Below are 23,055 nucleotides of genomic sequence, written 5' to 3'. Positions count from 1 at the left end.
GGTAACACACAAATGAGCCAAATGACATTTTGGACTACACAAATAGATCCATTTGCAATCATATTACACGAAACGACTAGCTGGCATGTCTGCTGAAATCGTAGATTATGATACTGACCATGCAGCTAGGGTTGCAAAAGGGCGGAAAGTTTCCGGTAAATTTCCGGAAACGTTCCACGGGAACTTAATCTAGGGAATTTTTAAAAAATTCCAAATTGGAAACTTTACGGGAATTTATGGGAATTTACGGGAATTTATGGGAATTTTTTGGAAATATAGGGAAATTTATATAAACTATATCATATGCAAACATATGCAATAAACATTTTGTTTGCTCATAAGCAGACACATGCAAGGTAATACAAATTTTGACATTTTTTACAAAAATGACATCTTGACTGATTTAATTGTAAGTAGAACTTTAATTGATTCTTTCATTAAGTAACACAAACACATAATAAACATTATTATGCTTGTAATAAACATTATTTTATAGAGTTTTTTATTTCGGGGGGAGCAAGTGTGTTGGTGGGTCATCAAATTATCTGTGCACTCCTAATTTACTGCTTGTTAAGAGTTAGTAAGGTAGTTATTAAGTTTAGGTATTGGGTACAATTAAGAATGTAAAATAAGGTCATGCAGAATATGGCATTAATATGTGCTTAATAAGTACTAATAAATAGCCAATATTCTATTAATATTCATGCTAATAAGCAACCAGTTAAATGACCTTAAAATAAAGTGTTACTGTGCATGTTATGGAAGAATGCAAGTACATGCAGGGGGTTTGTGGCCTCAATGGCACTCAGGCAGGATAATGCAGGGTACAAATTCAACTTAAATTGCATTAAATCTTGTTTTTTTTTTTTAAAATTCCCAGTTTATTTCCATATATTCCCGTTAATTCCCATATATTCCTGTTAATTCCCATGGAAAGTTTCCAGCCTTGAAAATTCCCGGAATTTTGCACCCCTACATGCAGCATGGTGTGGAAACGCCTTATATATTATACTGATATATTATGGAGACAACTGAGTATTAAATACATCATTCCAAAGACATGGAGACGGCTGCTCCTCTGCTTCACTCCACTCTTCTGCGAAGGCTTCTGCTCCATGAGATTTTGGACTGTGGTTTTGGGGATTTACTCCTCGTTCTGTCACAAGATCATTAGTGATCAAGATTATTAGATAAAGGATGATTGTGACCACATTTATTACAGATCAGGCTCCACCTCTTTAAGCTGCCACACATTGCTTATCTGATGCTAAAATGTCCAAACAGTATTAGGGAGCGGTGCACAAGCCCCAGAATTCATGAATCCACAGTGCAAAGATTTTATTTAAATCATATTCAGCTTTAAAGGACGACTCTTGGAGACTTTCACTTACCTTTTTTGCCTTGTGTAAAGTGTGTTTAAAATGTTAACGGTCCTTAAAGTAAAAGAAGAAGAAAAATAAATGCTCCACACTGTGTTTAAGCAACTGATTGTATAGAAGTGGCTTCATCTCGTCTGAAATATTTTTTAAACGCATTCTGCTGCTCATTTTACATGTACACCTCAACATCCTCACAATGGTAACAAGTAAATATAGTGATCAACAAGTCCACTTCTGTCTGTCTGTCTGTCTGCCTGTCTGTCTGTCTTTCTGCCCACGTCTCTCTGTCTATCTGCCTGCCTGTCTATCTGCCTGTCTGTCTGTCTTTCTGCCCACGTCTGTCTGTCTGCCCACGTCTGTCTGTCTGTCTTTCTGCCCACGTCTGTCTGTCTGTCTTTCTGCCCACGTCTGTCTCTCAGTCTGACTGTCTGTCTGTCTGTCTGTCTGTCTTTTTGCCCACGTCTGTCTGTCTTTCTGTCTGTCTGCCTGTCTTTCTGTCTGTATGTCTTTGTCTGTCTGTCTTTCTGTCTGTCTTTCTGTCTGTCTGTCTGTCTGCCTGTCTGTCTTTCTGTCTGTCTTTCTGTCCACGTCTGTCTGTCAGTCTGACTGTCTGTCTGCCTGTCTTTCTGTCTGTCTGCCTGTCTTTCTGCCTGTCTGTCTGTCTTTCTGCCCACGTCTGTCAGTCTGTCTGTCTTTCTGTCTGTCTTTCTGTCCACGTCAGTCTGACTGTCTGTCTGTCTGCCTGTCTTTCTGCCCGTCTTTCTGCCTTTCTGTCTTTCTGTCTGTCTGTCTGTCTTTCTGCCCACGTCTGTCAGTCTGTCAGTCTTTCTGTCTGTCTTTCTGTCCATGTCAGTCTGACTGTCTGTCTGTCTGTCTGTCCTTCTGTCTGTCTGTCTGTCTGTCTTTCTGACTGGCTGTCTGCCTGTCTTTCTGTCTGTCTGCCTGTCTTTCTGCCTGTCTGCCTGTCTTTCTGCCCACGTCTGTCAGTCTGTCTGTCTTTCTGTCCACGTCAGTCTGACTGGCTGTCTGTCTGTCTGTCTGCCTGTCTTTCTGTCTGTCTGTCTGCCTGTCTTTCTGTCTGTCTGTCTGCCTGTCTTTCTGCCTGTCTTTCTGCCTTTCTGTCTGTCTGTCTGTCTTTCTGCCCACGTCTGTCAGTCTTTCTGTCTGTCTTTTTATTTGTCTTTCTGTCCACGTCAGTCTTTCTGTCCACGTCAGTCTTTCTGTCTGTCTGTCTGTCTTTCTGTCCACGTCTGTCTGTCAGTCTGACTGGCTGTCTGCCTGTCTTTCTGCCCACGTCTGTCAGTCTTTCTGTCTGCCTGTCTTTCTGCCCACATCTGTCTTTTTGCCAACGTCTGTCTGTCAGTCTGTCTGTCTGTCTTTCTTAAAAATGGCAGAGTGTTAAAGTCCTTTAAGTCATTGTACATTAGAAACCGCTAGAATGTTTGCAGTACATTCACAAACACTTAATACATTTAAATGAACATAGACAGGACGTATCGATGATGAGCGATTTATCTGACCAAATTCAACATCCCATGGATTCGGTTTACACTTTTAATGCTTTTCCTATCTGTTAAAGCTACAGCACAGCAAGCACTTAGACATCATTTCAAGTGCAAACAACAAAGATGTTTACCTGCCTCCCTGCACTATACTCAATAAACTCGATAAACGCCCGTTTTCAAAAAAAAAAAAGTATTATTTTTAATCAAAGCACTTTTTCTGAACGGGCTGTGTGTGCTACAGTGCTCCTGTCCTTCAGGTAATCACTCAGGTACACAATGAGTACCTTAACACAGTCATTTTGAGAAAAAGGCTTTGTATCTTTTATAAATAACATTTATGTTGTTATTATTATTATTATTATTATTATTATTTCTTCTTATTTTGTTGTTGAAGAGGACCTTGTGTACAGCCCTCACAGTGTGGTGCCTCTGACTGCTTTCAGGGTGAAGGGGTTTGTCTGCAGCACTGATGGTGATTAAATGAGTGCAGACTAACCAACCGTTCCCAACAAACTTCCTCTAATTTCTTTAATCGACATGTTCAGAAGCCTTTAGCTCACACACATTTGCTATTGCTCATGCTACACTGTTTTATTATCAAAGCCATTTACATGAGCAGAAATGAACAACCAGGAGTAACCCAACAATCCTTTGTTTTGATTCGGTTTCATGGGGTTCTTATAAAGATGAGATGCACTGCGGTGGTGTGTGTCCTTGAACGGAACTGCTCTAATGCTTCCTTTGACCTCCAGTTTGATGAAGAGATCATGGGGAGACAGGAGGCCTTGGCCCAGCTCCTGAAGCAGGAGGAGAAAATCAATCAGCTGGAGGCAGAGTTGCAGGCCTTCAGATCTCAGGTATTGTTTTTTTTTTCTTTTAAAAAGGCTCTTAAATATGCACTATACATAGTTGTGACAGTAAAAACACTAAATTAAATGAATATTATATGTAACCACCAGACCATCGGTTTCTCCCTCTAAGAACTTTGTCTCACCAACTAATAATCATGCAGCACAACAATATCTCTACCCGTTCTTCCTGCGGCCGAACGCTCGTCGTTGTGCATTCTCTCTGGTGCAGTACACTCCAGCGTTACTGTCCCTCTTTGAGAGAGCACGGTCACAGTAGCAGCTCTTTGGAGCTGTGGTTGATGCAACGCCCGGCACAATGTCTGAAAGAGTTTTGTTTGAAACCACTACACAGGAAATGCACTGGGAAAAGAACACTTGTCGTGTACAGGGTTATTTTTATTTTTAAAAGCATTAAGCCAACTTGTGCACAGCTTTTCTCGGTGGCCAGAGTGGCTTAATTGCATCGAAGTGGCAACAGTATTCCTGCCTAATATAAAAATAAAACAAAAAAAAAGTATTTGTTAAAAAATGACAGGCTTTATTGTAGTCACAGGAGAAAATCCTTGCAATACTACAAGGCATTGCGAATACAAATAGATACCATGTGAGAGAGCAGTGTAAATGACATCACAACTTACACATTATTATTATTTTTTTCAAATAGGTCTACATCAGTTTGATCTCGCTGAGGTTCACTGGCAAAACTCCTGATCCTAATTGGTTAATAAGCCACTGACTACTGTGTCTGCAGTTAAATGAGCAGAAAGTAATATGCTAATTTCAAACCGCTTCATTAAATCAGATGTAGTGTATGTGCAGCCTCTGTGTGTTTCTCTGTCTCTCGGTGTAGTTTTGGAGGGAATGCAGACTGCAGTTTTATCTGATTTTATGCTGTTCTATGAGCACTGTGCATTTTGTGTATTCTGGAAGAAAATACACTGGCAAGTTGTGCAACATTGATGAATTTTAAAAAAGAACATTTCTGAACGCTTCCTGCTCTCCTTCCTCTATGCTGTGATCTGTCGCAGCCACACAGTTTTGATTTGGTGAAAAATATTTCTTTTTTTATATAATGAAATTATTGTCATAGATACGCAATATGGCCAAAGGTTTATGGAAACCTGACCATTAGATCTGTATTTGGGCCTACAACAAAACTGTTAAAACAAAGATCGAAGCGGTCGTCTAGGTATAATTCGATTCAGTTCCATTTATTTGTATAGCAATTTTAACAATTCACATTGTCTCAAAGCAGCTTTACAGAACTATAGAAGTTGTTTAAGTTTAAAGTTCCTATTTATCCCTAATGAGCTGAGGTTAGAAAAAACTCCCTGAGATGATATGAGGAAGAAACCTTGAGAGGAACCAGACTCAGAAGTGAACCTCATCCTCATTTGTGTGACACTGGACAGGAAATTAATAAAATGTTATTTAAATGTACATAATGTCATTTCTACAACAGTTTATAGTCGTGCAACCGAGAGCTCCTGAGGAACTAACGGGTATCACAAACTCTGAGTTCACCACAGACCCAACAACTAATTCCTCAAGTTCACTGATTGCTGATCTTTGGACGGTCCCAGATAATGTCTTTATAAGCTGTAGTGTTACTGTGGAAGTCGTGCCTAATGGTTAGAGAGTCTGACTCCTGACCCTAAGGTTGTGGGTTCGAGTCTCGGCCGGCAATACCTCAGGACCACCACCAAGCTGCTCTTGGCCTATGAGCAAGGCCCTTAATTCAACTGCTCAGTTGTAAAAATGAAAGTATATATTTCCTGAATCTTCTATTGATAGATGCTTATGATACATCTATAAGTATTACAATGACTTTTATAATCCACTGTGTGCCAGTGCCTTTAAGGCTCTGTCTAATTGTGGCCACTGATTGCTCTTGAATTCCCTCTTGGATGGGTCACATGAACGCTAATCTTCCTCATTTTAATTCTCATTTGCTCTTTTTATTAGTTTGAGATCTCCAACTGCTGATTTTTAACTTCTTTTCTTGAAAGCCCTTTGTGGTTGTGGTGGCTTTAGGAATGACTTTGAAGAAAACAGATTCAGACTCGATATATTGATCAGAGCAAAGGGATTTAATTCTAGAGTAATCTGGCTAAATGACCTTAAGACATCAATTTAAATACTTATTGCCTGAAAAATCTGACACAGGCTTTTTACATTTCTTTTTCAGCATCTGGTTAAACAATTACTAAGTGTGAAGAATGCCTGTTACTCGGCAGGTAGTAGAAATGATCTTTTATTTTCTCCCCAGTCGATCCTCAAACCTTCAGATTGGCATGATAAATAGAGCACCAGCTGAAGTTTATCTGATGAATTGCTTTTTGGCTCACTAGGCCACCGTCGATAGTGCCGATCAGTTGTTAAATAATGGAGCCCAACGAGCGAAGTGAAAGTTTGCAATACAGGCAGTTAAAGTGATCCATCTTGGCAGTCTGCTATCATTTGAAGCAATTCCATGTCCCACATAAATGTTGCTGTAATTCATTCCACCTTATTGCCTAAAATGGATGATTTAGGATGGTTGGTACAGTCTATGAATTAAAGCATCTACAGTTTCCATAAATTCTTGCCTGCAGCTGTACTTCGTCTTGGTTACATAATAGTTTTATATACAGTATTGCCTGTTGTTTCCAAGAATCGGACTGTATAAAGTGGCGGTTATGCTGTTTTAGTGCACTCAAGACTTGTAATAGGTTCTGAATTGGATTGATGACTGGACAGTTCCAACACGTTCAGGTTTCTGGCTTGAACCAGTCCAATTTAGCTTTGGCATTAAGCAGAGGTTCAACCCTAGACTGGACTTCATCCTGTCTTTAACCCCGATCAGTGTTATAATGGTTATACCACACTTTTACTACCACCACACTGTTTCACTGTGGAAATAGTGTTCTGTTTGGTGATGAGCCAAATGTTGCCAACTATAAAAAGTTATAATCCAGATATTTTTCTCATACAATGCAATGTATTTAAGCATATATAAACAGTTGCACTGTGTGGTCATCATGCTCATACGTCCTATTCAAACACATTTAGTACTGCAGACATTGTCATGCTGGGACAGGTTTGAACATACAATAACATTCTTTACTAAAAAGAGGGGGAAGAACCAGATGTTGGTTTGATGGTCAGGTGTCTACATAGCTTTTGAGAGTGTAAGTGGACAATAAATTCTTAAAACTTTACTGATAGTTCAATATGTATATTATATATGGTCTGTATACATGTTTCCCCTATTGAACACCGACTAAATGCTTTTTCCTCCACCCTGTTCAGTTTGGTACAGCTGTAGTGGGCATACCTACTGCTCCAACCATGTCTTCATCCTCCTCATCTTGTCCACAAGGGCCTCCACCTCCACCCCTTGTTCCTGGGGCCCTACCTCCTCCTCCTCCACCTCCTCCCCCACCTTTGCCAGGTTGTGCTGCCATGCCCGGAGTGCCTCCTCCCCCTCCTCCTCCAGGACTGGGGGGTCTCATGTCACTCCCCAACCCTAACGTGCTGCCCTTCGGCCTTCAGCCCAAGAAGGAGTTCAAGCCTGAGACCATGATGAAGCGCCTCAACTGGTCCAAGGTAAGAGTTACAAATAAGTAGCATTGATTATCTCATTAAAGTGGCACCTGTCAAAGGGGTAGGATATGTTTGTGTGTGTGTGTGCGCATATATATATATATATATATATATATATATATATGTGTATATATAGTGTATGCTAGGCACCAATTGAACAGTCAATTTTTGATGTCTGGGCTTAAGCGTCTCAGAAACAGCAATAAAAATGGACCATGGAGCAATGGAAGAAGGTTGTCTGGTCTGACACGTTTTTTTGCATCATGTATTGACCAGGCCTGGTGGAGGCAGCGTGATGCTGGCCGTTGTCATGCTGGGAAACGTGGGTCCTGGTATTCATGTGGATATAATTTAGACACACTAAACCTAGACTAGACTAAACTAGACCTCTTCATGGCACTGGCATTCCTTAATGGCAGTGGGATAAAACTCTACATGTGCTTTACAAGCTTTACATGTGTGATGTTCAAAACCCTTTGTCACTTATCATCAAATAACTCTTATAAAATGCGTCTATAATAAGAAAAATGCATTGTGGATCGTATGTACTGAATATCATCAACTGAATTAGTAAAAAAGACAAAATCTATGATTCGAATCCATGATAGAGTCCATGTTTCAGTGTTATTGACAAGGTTTCTTGCTTTACAAATTAATTTGTGTACACACGCACGCACACACTCTCGCACACACGCACACACACTCTCGCACACACGCATACACATACACGCGCGCACAGACACTCGCGCACACACACTCGCGCACACACATACACGCACACATGCACACGCACGCGCACACTCACATACACATGCACACTCACATACACATACATACACACTCAAGAACACACTACACTTTCTGGATCACATATGTGTTAAAGCACCATATTAAAAGCATCCTGTGTAGGGTTTAGGAAGCATCTTCAAATGTAGTCTGTCTGATTTTGGAAAAAAAAAAAAAATTCCTCTGTAAAGATGGCCAGAATGACTACACATCCCACGTTGCCTAAGTAACCTCTAAGCATCTCTTCGATCATCTTTTGTAGAACACATGCATAGTAGCATGCGTTATCTGTTTGTTTGTTTGTTTACAGCATTGCTGTTTTCTGGTAAGCACTCCATACTTTAATCCATTCCACATATAGAAGTCCCTCACTTAACATCACAGTACAACAGCAAAAAAAAAAAGGAGAGGAAAAAAAAACAGCTGTTAGGGAAACGACTGTGAAGGAAACTTCTGCTGCTCACTGCCAAACCTCATTAAATACAAGCTTTAATTTCTCCATGAAGGATCAAAAGGTATCGTTAGACACCCCGCTTCCTTCCCTTTGGAGCGTTATTACTTTGCCATATAGCTATTAATATTTCATCTTTGTGCTCTTTGCAGTTGACATACAGATGTTGCACAAAGTTAGCCATATGTTTTTTGCTCGTCTGAAACCTGTTTGCTAATTAACTATTAGAAGGATAATGGTGCTCTTTTGAGGGCTCTAATGGCTGTAGATGACATATTAGATGCAGTATTCATGTTTCCTTCCCCAAAACATTTATCTCTTTTTTAACAAGAGCTGTGCAGTTGGATTGTGGAAGTGTGTGTACCCCTGCCTGTAGAAGCAGCTGTGTTACTACTCAAAGCAGCTGTGCTACAACTGGTACTACTGACAAGGCATTAGTACGTTTTTCTTCTTCTCTCCCTTACATGCACAATATAACGTCTTCACCGAACTAAAATAACATTTAAAAAGCAGTTGGCTAATGCATTAAAAAAAGTTTTTCAAAGTAATATCTATCCGTAATTAATGAAATATAATTCTGACTTTGATTTAAATATGGTGATGGTGATCTATATAAAAATAAAAAAGGGAAGAAAAGACAAAAGAAAAGAAAGTTTGTAATATATTACTAAGGATCCATGTATATATGTTTATATAAATTAATCAATTTATTTTAGTTGAGTTGTTACCCTAGAAACCATAAGATATCAATATAAATCTAACCGTTCTAATCGTTGCCGTTGAACTCAGCATCACTCCAGTAAAACTGAGGCAACGCTAACACATCTTAAGCATATTAATAATAATGAAAACAAGACTAAGACCATTTATTTTGCTGCATTATTACACCCTAATGTGGGGAAAATGGGTAAAATCTTTAATGGAAAGCACTCGGTGATATTGATTGCTAGCGTTTGCTCCACTCTGCTTGGCTTAGAAACATTTCTGAGACTAAAACATCGTACAGTCGTCATCCTCTAACTTTGGAATGACCTGAGGCATGAAGACTCCTGATATAGTTTTATTTATCTGAGGCATGACACAGTGGATAAATATCACAGATGATGTTTTTTTTTCCTCCTCAAAGGTGTTAAAGTATTTGCTAATTGTTCTCACTATATATAATCACCTCTGTGTGGAAGCTGTTTTTTTTAATGATTAAGAATTTTGATTGACAACCTTATTAGAATAAGCCTTATTTCTCTTTCTCTCGCTGTATGGATCAGTTGCTTTTATTCTCTCTCTCTCTTTCTGTGTCTCTTTCTCTCTGTCTCCTTCTATCTCTCTGTCTCTTTCTCTCCCTCTTTCTCTCTGTCTCGTTCTCTCTCTCTCTCTTTCTGTGTCTCTCTCTCTTTCCCTCTATCTCTCTGTGTCTCTCTCTCTCTGTCTCCCTTTCTCTCTCTCTCTCTCTCTCTCTCTCTCTCTCTCTCTCTCTCTTTCTCACTGTATGTATCAGTTGCTTGTATTCTCTCTCTCTCTCTGTCTCTCTCTCTCTCTCTCTCTCTCTCTCTCTCTCTCTGTCTCTCTCTCTCTTTCTCACTGTATGTATCAGTTGATTTTATTCTCTCTCTCACTTTCTCCTCTCTCTCTCTCTCTCTCTCTCTCTCTCTCTCTCTCTCTCTCTCTCTCTCTCTCTCTCTCTCTCTCTCTCTCTCTTAAATAGCACAGGTTGCTTAGTTACTTTAGAAGTTATTAGGATGTGGTACTTTTTCAGCTCTCGGGCTTCCACAGATCAGTCTTCCTCATTATCCTGCACATCTTTCTTCCTACCTCTGGTTTTACTTTATTTATTTCTTATATTCATGTCTCCAGATAAATCACGACCGTGTTCTGACTTTTAGTTGCAGGGCATTTTCTCCCCCTAATCATGGTTGCTCTTTTTAGACGACTGTGAGCGGATTTGACGTGAACAGAGGTTGAAGGAGCAGCTCTGTGTTGTTTAAGCCTGCAGACAGAGTTACAGACGAGCCACTCGAGGGCCACGGTCTCGGGGATCTGCTCTAGCACACAATGAATATTTGATTAGATATCTCTTTTACTTTTTCTCAAGTTTACCATTATTGCTTAGTGGATTGTATTTTCATTTTGAGTGGAAGCTCTTTATCTTTTAGCTCTTTATCTCAGCCGGTAGTTACACAAAGTGTAGATTGTCAGACCATCACTTTCAGTGTTTTGTGCATATGTATGTGTAATTGTGTGTGTGTGTGTTTGTATTTAATTGCATGTGTTTGTACTCTTTGTTTATTGTGCTTTTAATTGGCAGTGTTTTGCTCTTCTGTTAATCTGGTGTGTGTGTGTGTGGTATGTGTGTGTGTATATTTGATTGCAATGTGTGTGCATGTGTTTGTACCCATACTGAAATTTTCCATTTGTTTATTGTATTTTCATTCAATGTTTTTCATTACCAGCGTGTATTTAGCTAATGTGAATTGTCTGTGTGTGTTGTAGATTCTTCCACAGAAAATGACTGAGAGCTGCTTTTGGGTTGTAGCCCATGAGGATTGCTATGAAGATGAGGATCTTCTCGACCGTCTAGCTCTCACCTTCGGCTCTCAGAGACTCGGTCAGTTCCTGCTCACCTTCTGACTCACTCCTACACATCCACGTAGAGCAATGTGTGTCCGGTGTATTTGACCGAAAACCACTCGTAGTACCGCACTCATAACAGCTTAGTTTATGTCTCATAGAAGTAACACTGGAGAGAAAGTGACCCAAATAACACAGAATGATCATATGAACATTTTTAGACAAACAGGAAGCTCTTATTTGCATTACAAGAGATCCGTATCGGCTACATGCATCTGAAACGACGTTCGATTCGTTATGCACAGGGTTTACGAAGCCCTCACAGAGAACGGGAATGGATGCCATTCACTTCTATTCCAAAACGATTTAATCTTGAGCAGTTAATTAAACAGTGTTAAAAAATTCTATATACTCACACGCACACATTTAACACCCTCCTCCTCTATGGCCTTTCTTTAGAATTGTGGATCTTTATCTTGCCATTTCACAGCATCTGTATTCATGTATCCTTTCTCTGCTCTTCTCACTGCTTAATCCTGAGCTCACGCTCTGCGAGTGCAGCTACAGTGTATAAGACTGCAGGTTAGCCACATGTACTTGTGTATGTTTTTTGGAATCGATCCATATGCTTATTAATATTCAGGAGATTATATAAAAATGAATGTTTATGAATAACCTCCTACTCCCTAAACATCTGTAATATATGGATCACACAATCAGGGCTGAAAATCCTCATTTGAATATCTATCACATTTTACTAATGATGAAGGGAAAGAGCCTTGAATTACTGAATTTTTTAGCATAGGTAATTTCTTTTTATTTATATATATATATATATATATATATGAGTTCCTATACACATAGGCTGCAGAAATTCAATCTTTAGATCTATCTTTGTTCACATCTTTAGTGCAACAATCATTGAGATACAGTTTTATTTCACAATATTAACATTTCAGCGTGTCGGTAGTTTACATACACCAGTTAAACACATGTAATGACTTTTCGAGGCTTCTAATTGGCCATCAGCATATTTAGAAGTTAACTAGATATGGTCCGAATTCGGTGTTCTAGCTTTAGAGACTTTTTGCCCTTGATACAGTACTTCCTCCTGAAGTACATGAGCAAGTCTCACAAGCTGTAATTGATTATGCAAATAATCCCGATCACGCAGATGGGAAGGAAGCATAAACGAACAAATTTTGTTCCTACAGGATTATCTGAATTTCATGACAACAGCAAAAGATAAAGGTTCTCTGGTTTAATTAAATAAAACACTAACTGTTTGCTTATTATTAATGCCTTGTATTGAGGAAACTGTTAAAGCTTTTAAGCCAAAGCACACCATCATAACTGTGATGGAGGTGAAAGATCTCCTGCACTTCAGGAGATCGATGACATCATTAGGACTGAGGGTTATCCAGAAATGCTGAAGCAGCTCCTATTAGCCAGGAAGTTTATCTCGGCTGCATCTGAGTCTTCCAACAGGACAGCGATCCTAAGCAGACCCCCAAAGGTCATCACAATTAATTCCATACATTTGTGATTCCTGACTTTATAAATGTTTCACTTGTGTGGCACAGCAGGGAGCATCATCACCTCACAGCTGCATGATCTCCGTTGCCATCCTCAACTAAAATGTGCTCCATAATCCAGGGAATTGAATGTGTCTGAATGTTCAGTTGTTTCTGATTTCTGAAACTGACTCAAGGTTTCTGTTAATGTTACAAATATTAAGACACTTAGTCTCTCAGTGACACTTAGTGTTTCATGATTTATTCTCTTTCAGCTGCTTTTTATTCCTCCACACGTTCTCTTTATTCCCATTTTTCACTTCTCTGTTTTAGGATCGTCTCACTGCCACTGTTGGGTACTGCTCAGGATTTCACACACACACACACACACACACGCCTGTACATATACACACCTACACACACATACCTGTATATATACACACACACACACCTGTACATACACAAGCTCAAACACACACCTGAACACACACACACTTGCACATACACCAACACAAACACGCACACATTCATCTATGGGTCCTAGCCAGACGTCCTCACAAAGTCAAACTTGTCAGATATTTTTATCCTGTTCTTATACACTAAGATGTTAAAAAATGTCTGGATGAGTGTGAGTATATTTTAAATTAACCAGACTTCATAACTTAAAATAAGACAAATAGCGAGCGTTTGAACGTGTTAGAGAAACATTTTAAAATGTTAATGTAATGCGCTGGGGTGGAGCGGCTGTGTTTTTATTTTTCCACTACAGTAAATCAGACTTAATTATGTTAATATAGTCTACTCTGGGTGTGAACTGGGAGCAGGGAGGATTACTCCACAGGGGGTAAACCTTATTAAAGTACAGTGATTATTAATGGAATAATCATTTATGATAAATTAACCTCAATTTCAACAGTTTATGCACCTGCTGTTCTGGGTTTAAACGCTTCACACAAGTGTGCATCAACCTACTGACCCTTTCTTTGATATCTTTTTTTTTTGTGTGAAAGAAGGCCCAGGCTTCCTTTTAAAGCTCCAGGTTTTGCTTAAAAAACTGATTTTTTTTTTCACCCCGTGTGCTCTTCAAAGTCTATTATGCATGTTGTCGCTGTCGGGCCGAATCCTTGTATCTCCAAAACCATTACTTTTCAGGAAATTAAAAAAACACTGTACCTAATCTGCAGTGCACAGGGTTTAGTCCGCGTTGCAGTGGATTGTCTTGCGCTAAATTCTCGTCCTCAGACGAGCACCAGATCTAGCGGGGGTCAAGTTTTTTTTTCTTTGAGCCCAGTGTTTTGAAGACATTTACCTCAGAAGATGTGTTGATTCGTTGCGACTCTTCTTGAGGAGAAATATGCCGCGAAGCTCTCCCGTGGAATGAGGAAGAGGTGGACAGTTGAAGTGTCCAATGGAGTTAAGAGATTTGCCCTCAAGCTATTTTCAAGACTTTAGATTGGTTAATAACTTGTAAAAATAACAGACCCACGTGGGGACTGACCAATAGCATTGATATGTGAAAAAATATGAAATTGACCAAATTTGGACATACGAGGTTTCCGCCCGACAGCGACAATATGGAGTGTTTGTGCTTCAGTTTAATTTCAGCAATTTCAGCACACACACACACAACCTGTTTCATGCTTTTCTTCTGCTCTTTACTGATCACACACAACCTCTATCTCATTGTTCATCTCCATTGCTCCTAGCGCATGTTACGTGGTTTAAATCATCCCTCAAACGCTCTTAATTTCCCACAAGTGCTCTGACATCTGTGTTGTGTTACTGAACTACATGTACACAGCTCCCTGATGTTGCTTCCTGTACGTAGCCTTGGTAACCTTTTATTTTCTTCATTAATAATGATCTCTCCTCACTCTGCTGCTGAGAGACCTGCTGATGTTTACTAGACCAAGTATAGGAATTTTATTGCTTTTTATATACACAGACAGATTGAATGTGGCCTCAGGTCAGCTGTTTGAGAGTCAAAGTATTTACTAACGAACATACAAGCGCTTATCATCTGATTTACAGACTTACTGCAATTACCCATTAAACAAAGCTGCTGGACTCGCCTCTCTGTCTCTCTCTCTCTCTCTCTCTCTCTCTGTCTCTCTCTCTGTCTCTCTCTCTGTCTCTCTCTCTCTCGCTCTCTGTCTCTCTCTCTCTCTCTCTGTCTCTCTCTCTCTCTCTCTCTCTCTCTCTCTCTCGCTCTCTGTCTCTCTCTCTCTGTCTCTCTCTCTCTCTGTCTCTCTCTCTCTCTCTCTGTCTCTCTCTCTCTCTCTCTGTCTCTCTCTCTCTCTCTCTCTCTGTTTGTATCTGCCTCTCTCTATATCCAGGCTGTGGTTAGAGTCTGTACCTTGTCATTATGTTCCTCAGCTTGTTGTCTCTGATTGTTCAGATATTCTGCTGTTGTGTATTCTCTGTTTAGTATTCCCACCTCATCTCTAGCATTCCCACCTCATGTCCAGTATTTCCAGAATAAACTCTAGATCCACTATGATCCTGACCATAAGAAAGTATTAATTGAAGTTGAATAAATTAATTATTGAACATTGATTGAATTAACAGTGCGAGATACACGCCCACACGCGCGCACACACACACACACACACACACAGGTTCTCATTCCTGCACCCTCTTGTGTTAGGAAATTTGCAGCTGTAAGTTTAAAGTTCTTCCAAGACAGTGTGACTTTTACATTCCCTTCTTGTCAAATCCCCTTTGTCTATTTCAGGCTTATATGATTTCTCTGTCCTTTTAAGAACCAAGGCTGAGACTCTGCGCCTCTTGTGGCTAAGGCCTCCCAGCGTGTACTTTATATGGTTGGTTAGTTTTGATGTTATGTCTTTGTGTTAGGTCTCTAAGTTATTGCTAAAGTGGTCATGCTTTGCTGTAGGTTCTGCAGATGTCACATTGACATGAATTAGATACTGTGCATGTGTGTGTACATTTGTGTGCAAGCATGTGTGTGCAAGCGTGTGTGTGTACAAGCATGTGTGTGCAAGCGTGTGTGTGTACAAGCATGTGTCTGCAAGCGTGTGTGTGTACACGTGCGTGCATGTGTGTGCGTGTACGTGCTTGTGTGTGCGCATGTGTACGTGTGTGTGCACGTGTATGTGAGTCACTTAGAGGGGAAGATTAGGGTAAGTGTGTGAACACAGGTGTGGCAGCAGGCCACATCTGCAGGCCTGTAAATTCCCCTGATGTAGTGGAGGTCCTGGGGAGCAGATGCTGAAGATGCTGTGGCATTGATCACATAATCTAAGGCTTACAAAACAGGACAGGAATTTAATATTCCTCGATTTTGTAATATTATGCCCATATTGTTCTGATGAAGGACTTTTGATCACTATCACCTGTGAAGGCCCCACTGCGTATCCTTTACCCTCATCAGATCCTCCAGAGAGCCTCGTGCCCTATTGGTAAAGTGTGTGTGTGGATATTAAAGCAGCAGGGCTTTTACCACCGTGTCCTAGACATTAACTTGACTATATTCTATAGTTTGCTTTCTAATCATTTACACAAGAATATCATCTGCATACGGTTTCCTTGTACTGTGTGTGATATTTAGTCTGTGCGTGAACTGAACCTCTGAGTGTTTACTTCCACTGTTATTACATTAGGAATGTGTGAACTCCCAGACCGAGACTGATTGTAAGATGTGCGCTCGTTCTTCCAAACGATCCCCAGTGCACTTCAGTTGCAGTGAGAGCATGATTGTTTTTTTTTTTTTTCATTTTTGCCTCCTAATCACTTTTCTTTTTCTTTCCTCTTCTTACCCACCAACTCATTTCTCTTTTTGCTTCTGTCTCTCCTCTCCTCTCCTCTCCTCTCCTCTCCTCTCCTCTCCTCTCCTCTTCAGTAACTGACCCATGCCTACACACACACATTTTATTTAATCACATTCTTGTGCTTGTTTTTCAGTTTTGCTACGTAAGATTTTTTTCCATTGTAATTTCACAAAAGCAGTTTGTGTTTTGTATTTTGTAAAGAAACAGCAGTGAAGAAAAGGCAGGTAATTGACACTTAATCGTAACTGTTAGACAACTGGACATGTCTGTTTCTACTAGTTGGTCTAATTTGTCTGGCTTTCTCGCAGTTTTTCACAGTTGATCAGCTGACTTTGTCTCATCAGGACAATTGATCCACTCATGTTTTGACAAAAGACAATTTAGTAGATGGAACTGCAGATGATGTTTTTAAATGTGCAGAAACCGAGGCTTTGAATTGTGTGTAAATACTTTGCATTCTTCTCAGACTGAAAGCTATTTTATGTGCTTTCTGTTGATGCTGTAGTAACTATTACAGCACAAACAAGGTTTCTTTCTTTCATGCTTATTTCCATCGTCTTTTCTTCCTTCCTCACTCTCGCCCTCCACACCATGTTTCGTCCCTCCCTTCAATTCCACTTTCCTTTTTTTCCCCTTCATTCCTTTTAGCTCCTTCCTTTCTTCCTTCCTTCCTTGTATGTGTGTGTCTAAATGTGTGTGTAGCTGTGTGTGTGTGTGTGTCTCTGTGTGTGTTTCTGTGTGCGTGTGTTTCGTGTTTGTGCGTGTGTGTGTCTGTCCGTGTTTGTGAGTGTGTGTGTCTGTCCGTGTGTGTTTCGTGTTTGTGTGTGTGTGTGTGTGTGTGTGATTTATGTGCTCCTTTTCTTTCTTTCTTTTTTCCCCTCTTTATTACCTCTGTCTTAACTCTCTTTGTGCCAGTTCTACATCTTTGCAGTTCTTATCCCACATACAGATGCTCACACACACACACACATACACACACACACACTCTCTCACACACCACACACTCACAGATCTGATGTCTAAGAGCCTGGCAGTGCTGACCCAGACAGGGTATAACAGCAAGCAGCCACAGAGTTGAATAGCTTTCCTTTATTCATCTAAACACTTTTCTCTTTTGTTGCATTTCACCTGCCAGTGAAAGCAAGGAGACATCATCAAAAAAAGAGCTGCAGATCAGTGCAATCTTATTTTAGCTAGATGTTCAAATGTCACTACATGTAGCTTCATACTGACCTTACTGCTGTTAACACTGTGTTTGTGTGTGTTTGTGTGTGCGTGTGTGTGTGTGTGTGGTGTATGTATGCTGTCAGTAGATGTTTGGCAACGTGACTGTTCAGTAGGCCGATTTGTCCTCACATGGTTTCCACACATCTGTGACTGATGTTACAGCATGGCAAAGAGAGGAAAGGAAAATATGGTGACATTTTAAAAAAAATAAATAAATAAAAATCTCTGTAATGGTGCACAAGTGTGTAGGCACACAACTGTGCTTCTGAACATTTCAAGGGATTCAAACTCATTCAAATTCATACCAGTCCTGTAGTTTTGGGTGTTGAGGTCTGCTTTCCTATTTTTTTTTTTTTGGCTGTGTACTTTGTGACCATGCTCTTATTGCACTGTGACAAGCTTCCTATACATGTACAATACATTTATTAACTATTATTAGTAGTAGTGTACATGAAATGAGCAAATAGTAAGGTTTAATAGTAACAATTCACGTAGTGATCATCAAAGACTGTTTAGGCATGTAGAATATATGGGCAAAAGTATGTGCACCCTGCCCATCGATCCCATGTGTGGCTCTTCCCCAGACTGTAGCCACAAAGTCAGAAGCACACAATAATACAAAATTATACATACGCTGAAGCGTTACAACTTCCCTTTAATTGACAATGTCCCTGTGCACAAAACACAGAGCTCCATGAAGACACGGTGTGTTAATTTTGGAGTAGAAGAACTTGAGTGTCCTGCACAGAGCCCTGACTCTGACTCAACACCACTGAACACCTTTGTGATGAACTGGAACACCGACTGAACCCCAGAGCTGAACAGTGTCTGATCTCACTAATGATCTTGTAGCTAAATGAACACAAATCCAACAACTAGTGGAAAACCTTAAGTTTATTATAACAGCAAATCAGCAATGGGATGTTCAACAAGCACTTTTGGGTGTCCACAAATCTGATTATCAGCTGAATACCTTATTGTGAGCATGCACACACAGATACATCACACAATAATGTATGACTCTGCATTTGTAGTAACACTACTGTCATGTCAAACCACCGCTTGTCAGAGTTCTTTCCAGATCGCCATTGGTTCTGAAGACCCTGGTGGTTATCCACAGTTCATAAACCCCCATTTATTATTGGTTAACTGTTTACATGTAAATTTACACTCACCACTGGAAAAGAAACGATGGGAATCTGTCACCATCTTTGGAGGTTAATTTACCTGTAGTCCAGCCTGTAATCGCAAGTTAATAGCTCCACGTGGTGTAGGTTTGTACGAGTCGAGAAGAAAGGGATAGACGGCTGCATGACGGGTTTTTGTTGTCTTGTTGAATTGTCCACTTGAATCAGGAAAGAAAAAGATCTCTCAATGTAACTCTCACATTGTGTTGTGTAATTTTTGCCTGACCCACACACTACATTGAAGAGCTGGCAGCTGTCCATTGCCAAGTAAGTGTGTTCATTAGTGAGCCTGACTACAGCAGTGAGATCACCTGGTGTTGAACCGTGTGGTGTTGATTCTCATGTTTAAACAGTATCTCGTTGCTTTTGCCATGTTGCTGACTCTTCTGACAATAGCGCACCACTATATTTCTTTATTGTTGATCAGGGCGTGTGTGTGTGTGTGTGTGTGTGTGTGTGTGTGTGTGTGTGTGTGTCTTTTTCCCAGTCTCTCTGTACTCACACCCCCTCTGAATCTTTGGAAGAGCAGCTTGCCTTTAATAGCACAGGTTGTAAAATATTAAACATGTTAAAACATTATTTAAAAGTTAATCTTGGGCCTCGGTTCTGGCACCGTTCAAATGCCTCAGACTTAATATTTCATAAACTTTAGGAGATAAATTCATCTGACCTTCGCTCTCAGACCTCTCCTTTACTTCTGTTCCTCATACAGCTGTTCATGTATTGATTTGCCTTACTGAAGCACGAGCGAAGGAACATTTTAAATGTGTGAAATGGAAATATTCTCAGAAATTGTGTAATATGGCTCTCTTCTTGTTGCAGAAATCTTCTGCAAAACACTTTCTTGGAAAAAACTCTGTTATATTCAGCATTATCAGTGCTGATCCAACGCTCATCCATTGTAAAATGTATTCCTGCATATGGCCAATGTCTGTGCAGTGGGTATAGTTTCAAAGCATACAGGAAAATTTTTGTATTTATTAATAATTAATAACAATTTGATGTGAAATAATAAATATACTTTAGCTAGCTCTCATTAGGCTCCCAAAGCATACAGCTGTCTACACTGCCTTTGTGTGCTGTAGCATTAGTTTCTCTTTACAGGAACCAGTTCTAGCATGACACAAAGCACAGAGCTCTGTTTAGACATGGCTGGAGTAAGCTTTGGTCAGATGGAAACCTTTTTACTAGGAGTAACGGGAGCACGTGTAAGAGGTGAAATGAAACAACAATAAACACAAAATGAATATGTATCATACCTGCCAAGCTTTAAACATTTTAAATAGTCGCTCCAGGTTTTCACACTGAAGTGAAAACACAGAAACCTGCTCAGAAGCTGTCTTCATTCTGTCTAAAGGTGTACAGCAGTCGATGTAATTGATGAAGCTTTATTTTGTTCACTTTGACAGGCAGAGTGAGTTATCGAAACCTCTGCCCAATTTACCACATCTCAAATTAGTAATGAATGGAATTGGCTTAGCTCAGATTTTCCAGCTGGTTTACCATGAATTGGCTTTCTGTCTAAATAAATGGGAAATATTTTAAGTTCATTAATGTGAAATAAAATGTACCTGTTTAGCTTAGCCAACATTTAATAGTTATGGCCAACAGTAAAGAAAGGAAAAAACAACAACAAATAAATAAACACGTGAAGTTGAGGGGATTTGTGGAGACAGTGAAATGAAAAGCCTCTGTAGGACCGGGGCTGCTACACAGGACAACACAGGACTGACTGGTTACAAAGAAAATGAACTTATTGACATAAAGTGCACATGTGCAGCCTTGTGTGGGATAAGAGACGCTGTGTGTTGTGACACACAATACACAGATACATAACGATGGCACCTGTTTAGTGAAAAACAGCTGTAGCAGCATATAAAACGTGTAAAGATGTAATGTGCAAAAATTATAGTTTGTAGCAGTGTTTACGAAGGTAAAAAAACCTAACGTACAAAAATTGCAGACTGAGCCAAACTCTGCCACACGGAACCATTTCATTTCATTCAAATGATTTGAGTATAGAAAATGTTCTGTGATGTTTTTAGTGTTCAGGGTTTACCAGTTAACACTTGGCCTGATTGTTTTAAACATGTATGATTTGAACTTCGAGTATTGTTTTACTTTTTTCCCTTTTTGATTGTGGAGGTTAAATGCTCCACTAACACATCTTTAGATACTAATCTAAGAAGCTGAGTTTGTTCTGAAAGAAACAGCACTCAGATTTTTCTACCATCATTTTCTACTTGCTTTATATAATAGTCTTTCTTCTCTTTCCCCTGTAGATAGAGACGAGTGTGTTGCTGTGTTCTACTCTATTTTTTCCCCTTTATCAGTCCATGTTAGCAGCTAATTTCAGCCTAGCGTCTGTGGCCTACCGCGCTATTCCTGTAATTATCTGACAGGTGGAAAAACAGTACTAAGAGAACAATGAAAGACAAGCACGAGGGAGGAGAGGGCGATAACGAAGGGAGGGCTACTCCTCCTTTAACTGCAGCTCATATTTGGACTCTGGGCACGCTTTCTATTTCTCTCCGTTGCGCTTTTCTGATGCTATCTCTTACGCCTACATACAGCAGAAACATTGCATTAGCTTATTTCTCCAGAGATTAAGTCTTATATCTCTCATAAAGCAATTTTCCAATGAAACACAGATAATGCGAGACTGAGGAACTCTTGGGTAGAAAAGATAGTTAGTGTGTTATGGATGTGCTGCTACGGTCTTGTGTCCCAGGCTTCAGCAGGAGGAAATTGTGCTCTAGGCCCAAAACACATCCAATTTTGAAAGCCCAGCATGTAGATGTATGGATATGTTTGGGGAAGTGTGTGAGATCCAATCAGGGCAGTACATCATCACGACAGGACCCATAGTGGTCTCCCGTCTATAAACACACACACATATACACACACACACACAAATTTGGGGAAAGTGTGCTAAGATGTGTATGTGTGGTGTGTGTTTTTTTTTAAATTCATTTTATTTCTAGTGCTTGGTTATATTCAATTTTTAGAAAAACCGCAGCTTTTATTTCAAAATAAAATGTCACTACACGTCGTTTTTCATAGCATCGGCTCAACTCGCAGTAAGGATTCGACGTTTCACTGCTAAAGCCTCTTTTGTGTTTGCATGCGCTCTCACGCTTCACCGTTTCCTGGCGCTTCCTCTGACAGAGCTCATCTTATTGTCAGTCCGATGGTCACTGATGGCCGTGTGTTTGGCCGTTCACACGTGTACAAATACACACTGGATCACACAGTTACAAAGACTCAGGCGGTTGCTTCTTTTTTGCATTTTGTAGCACCTTCCTCATCCTCCTCATCCTCATGCTAGTTCACATCGTCATGAGATAACAAGTACCATCAGGAACATTTTATATAAACAAGCCATTTTATTTTTACTGGCATTAATTAAAGTTCATGAAATCTGTCCTACTTACAAATAAGTCAAATCATACAAAACGAGGTTATACACAGCTTATAAAATGAGGGGAACCTCCAAACACACACCTCAGCTGACAAGGATTTTGCTTGTTAGTAATAAAATGTTATTAAAGATTGGACTTTCAAACGGAGATTAGAACATTTTCACCTTTAATGTACAGATTACAACTTGTACAATGCCTCTGAAAATCAAGTTTATACTTTTTTAGCGTTTATATAAAACGTAGAATTCCCTAGTGTGCACAGCCCTGAAGTAATTCCATCGAAGCATCCTTTGATTTTATTACAACTCATAATTAAAGGCTGTTCGGCCGCTGCGTTATGAAATCGTTCAATTCATTAAACAATGTAGCGTGAATCCTGTCTTCTCTTCGTCTGTGGAGCGCAAATGTCTGCCTTAGTTATTGATCAGTATTTTGCATTGCTGTGAAAATCCTGAACAATAAGGAGTTAAAGTTGCACCCACGTTGTTTAAAGGAACACACGTAAGTACTCTTTGTGGAATGAGTGCCAATTGTAAGCCATGCTTCTAAAATAGTGCTCCTTATTTGTCTTTCTTATGTCCTGCCTCATTAACTATTAGAGGAGGTGAAGTCATTTATCTTTTCATCCTTTCAGAGTCACTCTGTTTTTGCCCTCAACTAAACATTATCAGATGCCTATGTCACATATGCCCCTGTTTTTATTCCTGCTTCACCACATGTCATCTCTTGTTTGTTAAATGTTTTTTTCCAACCCAAATTGATTTGTGGAACGACTGATGTGTGGTTTTATTT

At 39.8% G+C, this 23,055-nt stretch overlaps 1 protein-coding gene across 4 annotated transcripts in view; it reads left to right on the top strand.

The window, feature by feature from the left end:
- Positions 1 to 23,055, top strand: part of diaph3 (diaphanous-related formin 3) — a 290,424-nt gene that overhangs the window by 117,023 nt on the left and 150,346 nt on the right. For all 4 annotated transcript variants that reach the window (XM_060876191.1, XM_060876199.1, XM_060876172.1 and 1 more), the window contains 3 exons: positions 3,637 to 3,741; positions 7,027 to 7,323; positions 11,045 to 11,159. In XM_060876191.1, coding sequence (XP_060732174.1) covers positions 3,637 to 3,741; positions 7,027 to 7,323; positions 11,045 to 11,159 — 517 coding nt within the window. The remainder of the gene's footprint in view (positions 1 to 3,636; positions 3,742 to 7,026; positions 7,324 to 11,044; positions 11,160 to 23,055) is intronic.

The sequence above is a fragment of the Tachysurus vachellii genome, chromosome 1 (assembly GCF_030014155.1).
Source record: "Tachysurus vachellii isolate PV-2020 chromosome 1, HZAU_Pvac_v1, whole genome shotgun sequence".
Lineage (NCBI taxonomy): Eukaryota > Metazoa > Chordata > Actinopteri > Siluriformes > Bagridae > Tachysurus > Tachysurus vachellii.
This window is presented reverse-complemented; position numbering and strand designations above follow the sequence as displayed.